We start from the raw sequence: 14,282 nt of genomic DNA, 5'->3' as shown, positions 1-14,282 counted from the left end.
CCACTATTCTCATTCTTGTTTCAAAATCTGAAAAGAAAAGTTTGTCTTTCTATTTTTTCTATCGGATTTTGTTATTCATTCATAATAATGTGTTTTATATGTAGTACCATTCTTGTTAACTATCTCAAACTCTGGTATAGATTTCAGTTTTTCAGTAAGTTAAGGGTTTGTGTTTTTGTTAAGACTTTGTGAAAAAGGTTTAATTTTCCTAAAGAAAATGTCATTTTATCTTTCTTATTTTAAAATTGTGTTAACAAGAAATATGTAATTTAGTTTTACTGAAACCCTAGTACAAGTTTCTTTCTTTACAGATAAAGATTACAAGTCTTTGTTTAGAAACTTGTGTAAACCCTTGTTAGGGTATGGAGTAAGATAATTTTATTTTGGGTTTTGTAATTGCAATATGAAACATTATGGGTTTCCTTATCTGTGGTAAAGTTATATATACCCATATGGGTTTGTGTATTCTGTGATGAGGGTTTAGATTCTATAACCCAACTTATGAGTAGTTTTTGCATACCCCTGTTTATTATTGAGTTATCATGTATTTTTGTAGAAAAAATATATATTTGAAACCTTATGGTTCGACCTTTGTGTTATATGATTAATTTTCTATTATTACTCTTGTTCGAGTCTTGAATAAAAAATTCTCTGTCATTTGTTAAGATACTGACAAACTGTTATTTAAAAGGCAGATGTGTGATAATGACAGTTGTTTTTCAGTTCAAATATTTTGAACATTATATATGTATTGTGAAGGTTTTCATATCTGTGTGGTCGATTAAAAATACAAATCTTTTTGTTGTCCATTACTTTGCAAAGAAGTATAAATATCAGAGGCATCATTCTTTAGCTTTGAACAATTTTTGTAAAGAACATTTGTAGTATATTGTGAATAAATTTCACTACACTATATTACTGTGTATATTTCTCATGTGCACAATGGTATATTATATGTGAATGATCTGGTTCACTATATTTTATTATAGTGTATATTTGCATATGCACAATGATGTATTGTATGTGAATCATTTGTACTATTGCTTCTAAATCTCAATTTCATATGAGATTAGAAGATGTTGAGAAGAGAAACAAAGATGAAACTATATATGTAAATTCACAAAAGTGATATGAAAAGTGATAGATAGCTAGTGAGGCATGGTAAAATCTATCAGTGAGATAGTATAGTCAATGAGACATAAGATTAGCTAGTGAGGCAATGTTAACATAAAAGTATTCAGATTAAGCCAGTGAGGCATTTACGAGTGGTTTTTATTCCCCAAGAGGGTTTTCCACTCATCAAATTCCTTGTGTTAAATTTCATGGTTGTATGATATATTTGTCATATTCATTTCAATTGTTTGCTTCTATGGTTATTCAAGTAAATAAAAAATAAGCCATTTGAGGTGTTTAATTTTATAGCACATTGCTAGAACATTAATTCACCCCTCCCCCTCCCGCCCCTCTCAGTGTTCTTTGTACTCCAACAAGATGAGAATCATAAATGAGCAACCAACTACACACAAAAGGATGAGATGAATAAAATTGGCATGTTCAAAGTGGGTTATTTTGTCAAATTAATTAGAATTAAATTAAAAATTAAAAATTAAAAAAAAATATATGTTTCTTAAATCTTCATGAAGTTACTTTTCAACATAAACTAAAATACTCATAAAATTTTAATAATTTATTCAAATATCTATGCAATTGAATTAACAAAAAAAAATTAAAATTTCTTCTATAAATTATATTTGATTTTAATAAATGAAATATGTTGCTAAATTTTTTTTAAAAAAAGACTCTCTAAAATATGTCATAACATTACAAATATCACACATTGGCAACACTTAAAGACTCCAAACTAAGAATTAATAATGACCACATCTAAATCTGATTTAAAATAATATAATAAAAAATAATATCATCCAAATCAATATGTTATACTTTCACACACTCAATATCGAAATGCAATCTAAATTGTGCACTTATTCACCTGTAACCTACAACAATTACAATCACACACTAAATAACTAAACTATCATGGAAATATTTGAAGATTCAATACAATATCCTTGAATTAATTTTATCTTTGAATAGAATGAGTTTCATCCTCTTATTAAAATCCACAGTGGATCTTAAAAATCTAATTTATGATGGGTCTAGTATTAAATATTAAATAAAATAATTTGCAATCCCCTTCTTTCACCCATAGAAAATGTTATAATGAATAATTAATCCACTAAATTTAATTAATAAAAAATGGGTCATTACAAGAATACAATTCATGTGGGATTTGCTTTTTTTAAATGTAGCCTTTCTTTGGGTTGAAGGCATTGACAATTCACCAATCTCCTCACCTTCCATAGTGTATAAGAAGAAGCTATCATTAACATTATTCTATTTAATAATGTATGAGGCTTTCTTGTAGATATGTATATGTATTGCTATGTGTGTGTGTGTTTGTGTATTTTCTAACTATTAAGTTCCCAACTTCTATTGCTTGGGTGGAAGTATCTCTTCTTCTAAGTTTGTTTCTAGAGAATTGTCTTTTATAGCCTTTGATGATTTAAAAAAGGCTAGGCAATTAAATATAGTCCAATAGAAGCTCTTTCATCAAATAAAACATATTATTTGAAAATTCAAACCTTTCATTTTCTTATGTACTCCTAATCCCTTGTAAATTATTAGAATTCTCAAAGTTTACATGGCATGTGAGATTTTTCCTTTTGAGGGAAAATAAAAGTGATGTTCAATTTTTCATTCTCTTGAAAATCTAAATAAATAGAATAATTTTCATATTGTTCAAGTAATTTTAGGATCATCAAATTTTGTTGTTCTAAATATGGTATTCATCACTCCTTTTCATTGAAATTATTTGTCACTCACTTCATCTTTGTCTACAAAAATTTTAATCATTTCAATCTAGAATTGGGTATTCCTCAATTATCATTTTTTCCATTGAAATTATATGGTGAAGGTTCATATGTAGATATCTCGTTCATTGTTGATTTCAATTTCTTCTACTTGTAAATGCAATAAAATGAGGGACAAAGGGTGGTCAAAAGAGATTTTTGAAGTGAAACAAGTGGATATGACATTTGTATGCTAATTGAATTCTACTTTATTTTGAGTAGTAACATCTTTAAATTTATGAAAAAAGGGCTAAAGGCCAAAAAGATAAAGTAAATTATGAAACCACTTGCATATTCAATTTATTTTAATGTAGCCATTAAATATTACAAAGTACTAAATACTTTCTTTGAAGAATCCCACCACCAAAGAAACCTATACACACACTAATTTGTTGATACTAGAGTTTCATCATATCTACAACTTTCTTCCAAGTAGGGCAAGAAGAGATTCCTACCATGTATTCACATACATTTTTGGAGGTTATAACTTCTCCCTCACTAGCTAGACAAATTTTAGTAGAATTTTGATAAGATTGAAATACCTACAAATAAATAGAGGAGAAAATTAAAATGATTTCTCAAAAAGATAAATAAAATAATATTATTTTAATTTATTTCCCTCTAAAATAAGCCCCCATAAAGAATTTTTAAAACCTCCACTTGATCATTAACTAGCTTTAGGCAACAAAGAATGTTCTTCTTCCACCCACTTCAAATAGTTATGAATAATTATGATATGCTCCTCCAAATAACTAATTTAATAACTCCTAAATTAGATAAATAAATAAAATATAATTTTTAGAACTTCCCATCAAAATTGCTTTTCAACATTTTTATTATAAGCTTTACCTAATTCTTTACTAAATATAGGAAATAATTTCTTTATGCAAGCTATTAAAATAATAAGGTGTCACATGATCTTGAAAGTTGTTAATTGCCTCATGAGGAATCTAACACCTTATTTTAGGTTCTCATAATAATGATAATGATAATGATAATGATAATGATAATAATAATAATAATAATAATAATAATAATAATAATAATAATAATAATAATAATAATAATAATAAAAAAAAAAATTAAAAAAAAAAATTTAACAAATTTAATATTTAGTTGACCTCCATTAATCTTAAAGATATAGTTAATCATGGATCCAATATTATATATTAAATAAAATATTTCACAATCTCCTTCTTTATTTTATATAGAAAATGTTGGAATGAATAATTTGTCTATAAAATTAAATTAATTAAGAATGACACATAACAAGAATGTAATTCATGTGATCTTTCTTTCTTTTTCTTTTTAAGCATTTCTTAAAGTAGAAGGCATTGAAAATTTCACAAATCTTCTCATCTTTCATAATATACAAAATAAAAGTATCATTGACATTGTCTTATAAATAATAATGAAATTTTTATATATATAACTATTTAAGCTTCTCTTTCAAAATATTAAGTTCCAAACTTCTATTGGTTGGAAGTCTCCCAATTCTAAATAATTTTGTTGAAATTGCTCAACACTCACTTCATCATTGTCTAGAAGATTTTCGATCATTTCAATCTAGAATTGGGCTATTTCTCAATCATCATTTTGTCTATTGGAACTACTTGGTCGTGGTTCATGTGTAGATACCTCATTCTTCACTAATTTCAATATCTTTTACTTGTAAATGCAATCAAAAGGAGGACAAATGGTGGTCAAAGGAGATATTTTAAGCGAAACAAATGCATATGCCTTATGCAATTTTCAGATTCGTATGCTAATTGGATTCCTACTTTATCTTGAGTAGCAACATCTCAAGATTTAAGGGAAAAAAACCAAACACCAAAAAGCTTGAGGCCATCAAGAAGCCAAGCATATTCGATTTATTTAATGCTGCAGTTAAAACCTACAAAGTACTAAATACTTTCTTTGAAGAAACCTTAACACACTAATTTGCTAATATTAGAGTTTCATCGCCTCTGCAACTTTCTTCCAAGCAGGGCGAGAAGAGATGTCTTCCCACCATGTCTTCACATGCACTCTGGAGGTTACAACTTCTCCCTGTCCAGCTAGATTCACAAGGGCGTGAATATATGATAGATGTTGAAGATCGGCCAAGCTAAAGAAAGACCCGGCTAAGTACTTGCTCTTTGAAAGTCTTTCTTCATAAATGTCCAGCACGTTACTCAACTTTTTAAGGTTACTCTCCACCACTGCTTGGTCTGTCTTTCCTCCAATCATGGGGACGATCAGGATCTGAAGCACCACTTCAGAGCAGGGAGCAGTAAATGATTGTGATTCCACATGAGACCATTGCTCTACCATGGCTTGCTCTCCTATTGTACTTCCCAACAGATTGGTCCCTTGCCCCTCGTACTTCTTTGCTAGATATTTGACAATGGCTCTCGACTCTGCCCAAAAGCCATTGCATGTCAGTTACATATTAGCAAAGTTCAGGTTACCTCCATTCTTCACCAAGAAGGTAGAATTCTCTGAGTTAAGATTTGATGATTATACAAGGTAAATGCAAAGAGATTCTAGAGTGGACTTTTAAATTCAAAATTATAGTTCAGATAACTTTGTGATAAGTCATTTAAAATCATATTAATAAATGGGTTATATCAAGATGCAGTGTAATTTTAGATAAGATACTTAAACAGATTAAAACTGAAAATATGCTATTTAAATATCTTTGTGAACAGTTTACTGAAATAGTTAAATCTAGTGGAATTGGCTTTACCGAATAAGGTGAGATCTCCATCTTGAATGACAGGAACTTGTCCAAATGGCTGCAACACCATCAAAAGATCAGTTAAAATAGCGAAGTGCAGTCCTAAGATTCGTTTGCCAATATATGGAATTTATTCTAATTTTCAGAACATTATTTTGTATTTTAAAAAACATAAAACAAGGACACCCACATAGCGCTTAATCACCAGATCTACAAACTCAATGCTCAAACAAATCTATTATTATAAAATAGAAAATTTAAGCAAATTGAGAAATTACAACCGAAAAGTATTGTGCTTAATTAGTGGCACAGATTTTGTTATAAACCAAATTCGATATTTGCCATGTGATAGATTGTACAAGATGATATTTAAGCTTGTCATTTTCAAGCTGGTGCTAGACAGAAGATTTTCTATTTGTAAAAAGTGGTTAATGAAGATGGTACCTCATATCTGCTGTCAGTGACAATATTAAAATAAAACACCTACAAATCACATAAGAAAATACTTCTAATCTATTTATACATCGATCAGATTCAAGAGATAAATTAAAGAAGAGGGTACTTCAAACCTGTTCTGAAATGGTATTCTCAGCCATGATATCAAACCAAAACACCCACAAATCACATAAGAAAATACTTCTAATCTAATTTAATAACTGAGAGAAGATCCAAAAGTTAAAATATAGAAAATGGTATTCCAATGCCTGAATTAAATGTAAAACAATATGGCAAAGGCTGAATAGAACTTGTACCCTAAAGTGAAATGGATTGGTTTTACTTACATTGAGAGCGAGAAAGGGAGGTTGCTTGTGAGCGCCCTTAGAGAGATCTACAATGAGAAACTCATACTCCAATTCCTTCTCATTTAAACAAGCACGCACCATTGCAGTTGCAGTGGACAACTGATAGCCATGAACTTTGATCATAGCCATTGCAGTTGCTGAAACACAAGATGATAACAACTCCATGAGCTCGGTGAACAATTTTTATAGGTAAACAATCTCTTTGACAAATTCCTTTCCTTACATAAACTAATATAAATCTTTAATGAATTATATCGTTGACTTAAAGTGATGATGTGCATCTAATAAAATTTCAATGCGTTTGGCTCAAGAAAAGGATTTGAAACAATTAAAAATACTGCTACTTCATGCCTCACGCAAGAAAGGAATTCTTAATGATTATAGAGGATTTTTAAACGCTTTTGGATAAAGGATTTGAAATAAATAACAATACTGTAGCGTCATCCCTACGTATGAAAGGATTTCTATCAGATTTGGTCAATAAGTGTGAGTAAAAAGGGATTTTGTTAGGATCCGGAGCTCCCTAAAGCATTTGGACTTCAGACTGTTTTGAGTTGATTGCATTTATTTATTCATTTTTTTTTTTGTTTTTTTTGGATGGTTTGTCTTGTCTGTGTGTGTTGGTTTTCAATCCATTTCTGAGGCGTTCTCACTTTGTTATTGTCATCTGATTGTTGTTACTAAAGTGTATAGGATAAACATTCAAGGAGGTTTATCACAAACTTACCACCTTCATGAATCAAAGAAATCTATAATATCAATAAAACATAAAATTATTAAGATTAATAGACAAAAAATTCAAACCACATAATTATGAAGTAGTTAGAGAAATTGCAATGAATGGGTAAAAACATTAGATGCACATTTGATCAAACAATTTGCAATACTATTACATTCTCTAGAAATGAGAATAAAAGAAACAAAATGAAAGTCTTATGGAAGGGGAAGATTCTACTTCACAAAGGATGTCAACCTTTAAGGAGACTCGTGAAACCTCTTATTATTCATAACAGAGACCAAAATCATGGACTCTATCTTATAGATTACCTTCTTCTAACCCAACTCATATGATCTCTCCAAAGCCATCAGGATAGTTTGGTCCTCCTTTTGATTGTTAGTGCCAAACCTCATTGTAGAAGAGAAAAATGAACCAAACTAGCACTATCTTGGCCAACTCCACCAATTTTTCGTTACACCTAGATTATTATGAAAAAAATATTAGTGTTAATTTTTGAAAAAAAAATCCAATGGAGGAGATCATTTACCTATTCTATTCACTTTATTAGAATAATTAATCCTAGAGAAAAATATAAGAAAATCTAACCAAACGAAAAACAATCTAGCTGCATCAAAATCTTTATCTCACAAGGAGCTAAGACTTCATCTACAAAATAGTTAACCATCAAAGTTTCATTTTTGAATCCAAAACATCTTGTTATATATAGCCAATTAGACTCTAATAAACCTAGGAGATCTAAAAATTCATTTCCAAAATGGACATCTTTATCGAAGAATAAATATAGGACAAATATCCTAGGCAACCAAAAGTAAAGAACCGGAAGAAAAGGACATCCCAATCCAACCCCCACAAAAAAACAAAAACAATAGCATGAACTAGAAGCTAGTTCCAAATATACCACCATTTCCTCCAAAGACCCTTATAAATGTTGCAAATATGAGTTCTCATTGTCATTGATGTCAAACTTGTTGGTCGGATGTCAAGCTTGTTGATCTGGATGTGTAACTTGGTAACACTCTTTGGTTGGTAATAATGGGTTATTATTGTGATCATGTGGATGTGTGGAATCTACTTGCGAATGATTTAGAAGGTATATAAAGGTGTATCATGAAGTTTCTAGAGCTCTGGTGATGATTTTTGAGGTTCACAGTTGGTATTCAACTATGTGTGACTCTTTCAGTGAATAGTCTCTCAGTCGGTTTTTGGTTCAAATTGTGGCGCATATGTTTCATTTGTTCATGCAATTTTAATATGATGTCAATGAATGTAAATTCCAATTATATCTCAATTTTCAAATGCTCATGTGATCTACAATGGAAGATATTTTGGTTTGAGTTTTCATTGGTACTATAATAGAGTGACAATGTGCAGAAATGTGTTGCATTCATTTGCCTTCAATTGGTTTTATTGGTGTAGTTCATTTATTTGTCTTTCTTGGTATCAAGTGATGCTATGTTGTGCATTTGCAAATATTCTTGGTGGTCCTCATTGTAGTTTGAGTAAGTTATGTTGGTGTACATCAATAGTGTTATCTTTTAGAACCAACTTGATTGATGCTATTGTAACTATGGATGGTATATAAAGGGTGCAATCATTTTGGAGATGGATTTATGAGTTGTATGTATTATGTGAATTTTTTGTGAAGTAGTGTAAGGGTTCACAAGTACAATAGTGTAATTATGAAGGCAATTTCACATTGGTTTAAATAGTGAATTGTAATCAGCATATCAGAGGATGTGATTCCTTGCAATTCAACAATATTCATGTATCTCTTTCATTTGTAATGTATCTTTCCCTGAAGAAGTGATCTTCATTATTCACAAGTATTTTGTATCTTTCCCTGAGGTTGTGCATCTTACTCTTGAAAGTCCACTTCAAGGCCAATGAGCTCCTTTTCCTTAAGCCTAAACATTGTAATTTTCTCTTCATATACTAATATAGTTCTCACCATGGTATTTCCCTCTTTGGGTTTTCCACATAAGTATTCATGTGTGATTTCTTTTTTGTTTTCAGTTGTTTATTTCTACAAATGTGATAAATGATAATTGAGTAGTTAAATCGGTTAAATTTTAGAATATGTTGATTCACCCCCCCCCCCCCCACCCCTTAGCATCTAATAGTGTTCAATAATTGGTATCAGAGAAAGGTTCTTGAAGAAATAGCCTACCCTGAGGTAGATCTAGGATTTGAACACTATGTTTGAATACGAGAAAGATTTGGATCCTATGCAACAACATGACTCGGACATTGATGTTGTAGTGAATATGGATGGAGAATTGAGGCATGCTCTAGCAAATCTGGATGATAGAAAATATAAGTGCAAGAAGAAGAGAAAAAGTTATATCTGAGAAAGCTACTTCATGAAGGAAGGAAGACCATTGATGACCTTGAAACAAAGCTACATGAAAAATTTAGAGAATGCATCAAACTTGAAGAAGAAATGAACTTGTCAAGGAAATAGTTGAAGGAAGAAAAGGAATAAATTGACAAAGGTATGAAGCTTAAAGGTGGTAGTGAAGTGTTTGATGTGATTTTGAGTGCTCAGAAGTAAAACAAAGATAAAATTGGACTTGGCTTTGAAAAAGGTTAAATCTCTAAGATTCCTAGTAAAGAGGATAAAGGAAAGGAAAAGATCAAGGATGAATTGATGAAACCTAATGGAGATCAAAAGAATTTCATTCTAGTTTAGAACAAGAAATTTTTTAGGAAGGTTCCTCCTACTTAAACCAAGTATTCATCATCCTTTAATGGTAACTATTTTTTATGAAATAAGTTTGTACATAGACTTAGTGAACATATAAGTTAGATTAGATCTCAATCATTTAATTCTCAATGCTACTCTTATGATAACTTTGGACATAAAGCAAATGAGTGCAAAAGTAGGATGATATGTAATAGATATGTGAATAAAAAATATGGTAATTTTTTTTAATCATCCAATGGATATTGTTATGCATGCAAAAAGTTTTGTCACAAGGCTGATGAGTTTAGTTCTAATGTTAGAAGAATTGGAAATGGTTCACAACAAGGTTCGACTTGTTATAACTACAATAACTTAGGACACATTGGTAGATTTTGTAGAGGAAGTAATGAGAGGACTACTAGTCTAGTAAAGAAGACTGATATCAATAATTAAAAGGAGAATATGAAGATTACATGGGTAAAGAAATCAGAAGAGAAAGTGGAAGAAAAGACCGAGGATGTGTCGGCACCAACTGGTGGTGAAAATTCCTCTTCTGATAACTAGGCAATATGCATTGCCTTAGGATGATAACTTATTGAAGATCTTATGGACTCCCTTGTGGTGATGTGTTTGGATCACCCATACAAGATTACAAAGGATTCCATTAGGGCATTGATTGGCTTGTGCTCCACCAATACTATTCTGGTAAGAAGATGGTGAAAAAAGATATTGAAATGTGGAGCTTATTGGTTCCATATGTGATGGAAGAGATATGACCATGGAGGACATCATTGATTCAAGAGTTTATTATGTAACTAAGTGTTTGGTGTATAAGATCTACTACCAAAACCATGGTGGTTTTTCCATTGTGATGGCAATTTACACATCACATCAAATGGTGATAACTGGAGAAAGGTTTCATCTTTGTAAAATTTTAAGGTAACAAATTTTAGACAACTTTGAGAGAAAAAATAAGAGTAAATATCAATTCAGGTATGGGTCTTTAATTATTTTTTTGGCGTTCATGATCATGAATGAAGTTCCAAGGATTAAGAATAATGTTTGGGATAAGTTTTCCCTAATTGTGGTACAAATTAGGAAACATATTAGGTATTTTTGGACAAATGAACATGCATACAAAACCATGTACTTGGGGTGTTTCAAAAGAACTTAGGATAGAATGCTAGAAGAGAAAGGATTCTGGCATATTTGGTCTAGAAATACAAAGATGAGTTTAATTTCCTGGTGAGTAGAGATTGTTGCTACATTCAAGCAGTTGAGCCAAGGACTACTTGGCTACCTAAGCTACCTTATGAAGTGTTTGTGGAAGATGTGGAGAAGAACATTGAGACATTGAGGAAGTTGTCGATAGATTCTAATGAACCAAGGTTTGGAACTACCATAGAGATATTGGATAGGTTGAGGAAGGACAAAATTGAGAAAGAGAATCCTAAAAGAATGGAGAAGTTGTATCAAAGAATCAATTTGTTCCTGATGTACAAAGTATTTGGTGTGAATCCAATTGAGGGATCTTCTAGACAAGCATAGATAAGGACTAGATCTATCTTTGCCTCTCCTTTGATGAAGATAGGTTCCTCTAGAACCTTGGATAGATCTAGAACTAATAGAGAACCTGTACATAAAGATAAACCTACTAATTGATTACAAGAAAAAGATCAAGAAGGATTTTGGTAATTTGAGAGATGTGATAGACATACATCTCACTAGCATTGTGAAGATTCTTAAAGACTCTTAGGAGTTAAGTAAGATAGTAAAAGTTTAGGCTAGCTATGTAAAGGTAGAGAATATTATTTTGAAGATGGAGAGTCAGCACAATATCTTGGTCTCTACAGGAGTAGATTAGAATGTCGTCTGAACTCACTTGAAACTCATCCATAAGAGTATCATGCCCTCGTCTCAACAAGGTGGTTAAATATGTTTTTAGTAAGACAATTTTTATTTTACATATGCAGATAAGTTGGTGATAGATTTGGTTTTTAGTTTTAAGGAAGTGTTGCAGATAGGGGAATTTATGTATGATTTGTTAAGTTTTGTTTTAAGGAGACGCCCTTTACCTTTGATGTCAAAGGGGGAGTGAGTTTTTGAATTGGCATAAGTATTTCCATCAATGAAAAATTGGTAGATTGTTACAAATATGAGTTCTTTTTGTCATTGATGTCAAACTTGTTGGTGAGATGTCAAGCTTGTTGATATGGATGTGTAACTTGGTAACACTCTTTGGTTTGGATGTGGTCTAGTATATTGCAATAATAGTGGGTTGGTATTGTGATCATGTGGATGTGTGGAATCTACTTGTGAATTATTTAGAAGGTATATAAAGGTGTATCATGAAGTTTTTAGAGCATTGGTGATGATCTCTGAGGTTCACAATTAGTATTCAGCTATGTGTGATTCTTTTGATGAACGATCTATTAGTTAGATTTTAGTCTGGATTATGGCGCATATGTTTCATCTATTCATGTAATTGTGATATGATGTTGATGAATGTAAATTCCAATTATATCTCAATTTTTATATGCTCATGTGATCTACATTTAAAGATATTTTGGTCTGAGTTCCATTTGGTACTGTAACAGGGAGACAGTGTGCAGAAATGTGTTGCATTTCTATGCCTTTAGTTGGTTTGATTGGTGCGGTCTATTAATTTTTTATCCTTGGTGTCAAGTGATGTTATTTTGTGCATTCACAAATATTATTGGTGGTTTGTATTGCAGTTTGAGTAAGTTGTGTTGGTGTGCATCAACAATGTTATCTTTTAGAGCCAACCTAATTGATGTTATTGTGATAGCGGATGGTATATAAAGGGTGGAATAATTTTAGAGATGGATGTATGAATTGTAAGTGTTGTGTGAAGTTTTTATGAAATAATACAAAGGTTCACTAGTATAGTAGTGCAACAATGAAGATAGTTTCATATTGGTTGCAACAGAGAACTGTAATCATCATATCAGTGGATGCAGTTGCCTACAATTCAGCAATATTGATGTATCTCTTTCATTTGGTAATGTATCTTTCCTTGAATAAGTGATCTTTACTATCCGCAAGTCTTTTGTATATTGCCTTCAGGATGTGTGCTTGAGTCTTGCAAGTCCACATCAGGGGCAATGAGCTCCTTGGCCTTGAGCCTAAATATTGTAACATGTTCTTCATATAGTGAGTAGTTCTCACCATGGTTTTTCCCTCTTTGGGTTTTCCATGAAAAATTCTTGGTGTTCATGTGCGATTTATTTTTTGTTTTCCATTATTTATTTCTACAAATGTGGTAAATAAAAATTTAGAAATTATTTGGTTAAGTTTTAGTATATATTGATTCACAACCCCCCCCCCCCCAATCTTAGCATTCAATAGTGTTTAAAAAGAAAAAGAGAAGTGAAAAAAAAACCACACACTCCTCATTAACCCCATAGAGATCACATTTTGAAGGACCTTGTGAAAGGAAGTAAGGTATGTAGAAATGCTTCCTACACCAATCTAAGAAGAGGAGATAGTGCAAATTTTTCATAAGACCTTTAACAAATGTAGTAATGAGATGCACATGCAATAATAAAACAATATACAACAAAGAATTATACTATAAAACAAGATGTATTGTGAGGAAATCCATTTTAATAGAGAAAACCCACACTCCAAAATTATGCTTAATATATTAGGATAAAATTGGTTTTACAATCACTTGCAAAACAAGTCTTCTTCACAGGATTTTACAATGTCACTATTTAAAGTCATTCCAGTAGCATTGAATACATAACGAATCTCTCCAAGACATCCAATGTATATAGAATACAAGAAAAGAGGAAGCTTCTAGATAAATCCAAGAGAGATAGGCACCCAAATGCATGTGGCACATTTTCTAACCACCTCACTAATACATTTGGACTAAATTTCCAACGAAGAAGGTATATTGTGGCCAAATTTGATTTTTTTTTTTAAAATACCCAAATTCGTCGTAATTCTGATGGCAATTTGCCATTTGGTTTCAAAGAAGAAGGCATTAGCAATGAAAATTTTCTTTTTTTCAAAAAAGTGCTCAAGTTCATTGTAATTTCGATGACAACAACCATTACTTAAAAGAAAAAGAGGGCAACTCATTTATGCATTGCAATCCTGCGTAGGCGTCTATGGCGACTTCAACCCCCAACAACATCAAACCCACGTCGAAGGCATTTGTGCATTGCTTGCAATCCCGCGTAGGAGGTAGATTCTTCACCTTAATTTCATGTTGCAAAAAATATACATTCAAGAGACAACTTTTGCTTGCTTTTATATATACATGCTAGCTATGCCTGCATTCTTGTGGGATATTGACCGATTGTGGAAGTAGCTCTTGGAGTATGAGAGATTCCTTTTTTATGCAAAATATGTTAGGAAATGAGAGATGTGGTGGTTAATTACCCTAGTTTTTAAT

General features: G+C 31.4%; 1 protein-coding gene across 1 annotated transcript; it reads right to left on the bottom strand.

Moving 5' to 3' along the window:
* Nucleotides 1-4,426: 4,426 nt before the first annotated feature.
* On the bottom strand, nt 4,427-6,623 carry LOC131044259 (glutathione S-transferase F10). The gene is made up of 3 exons (XM_057977557.2): nt 6,414-6,623; nt 5,641-5,689; nt 4,427-5,311 (listed from the first exon to the last, which is right to left on the bottom strand). The coding sequence occupies exons 1-3, from the start codon at nt 6,597-6,599 to the stop codon at nt 4,863-4,865; spliced, it is 684 nt and encodes a 227-aa protein (XP_057833540.2). The 5' UTR covers nt 6,600-6,623; the 3' UTR covers nt 4,427-4,862.
* Nucleotides 6,624-14,282: the final 7,659 nt, after the last annotated feature.

Source organism: Cryptomeria japonica, chromosome 3 (assembly GCF_030272615.1).
Source record: "Cryptomeria japonica chromosome 3, Sugi_1.0, whole genome shotgun sequence".
NCBI lineage: Eukaryota > Viridiplantae > Streptophyta > Pinopsida > Cupressales > Cupressaceae > Cryptomeria > Cryptomeria japonica.
Note: the sequence above shows the minus strand (reverse complement) of the source record. Positions and strands in the feature narration are given on the sequence as shown.

Excerpts from the sequence above, each read along its gene's own strand:
- LOC131044259 (XM_057977557.2), bottom strand. The coding sequence starts at position 6,599 with ATGGAGTTGTTATCATCTTGTGTTTCAGCAACTGCAATGGCTATGATC. Across the intron at positions 5,690-6,413 it reads CTCCCTTTCTCGCTCTCAAT|CCATTTGGACAAGTTCCTGT; the intron begins GTAAGTAAAACC and ends ATGGTGTTGCAG. Across the intron at positions 5,312-5,640 it reads TGGAGATCTCACCTTATTCG|AGTCGAGAGCCATTGTCAAA; the intron begins GTAAAGCCAATT and ends GCTTTTGGGCAG.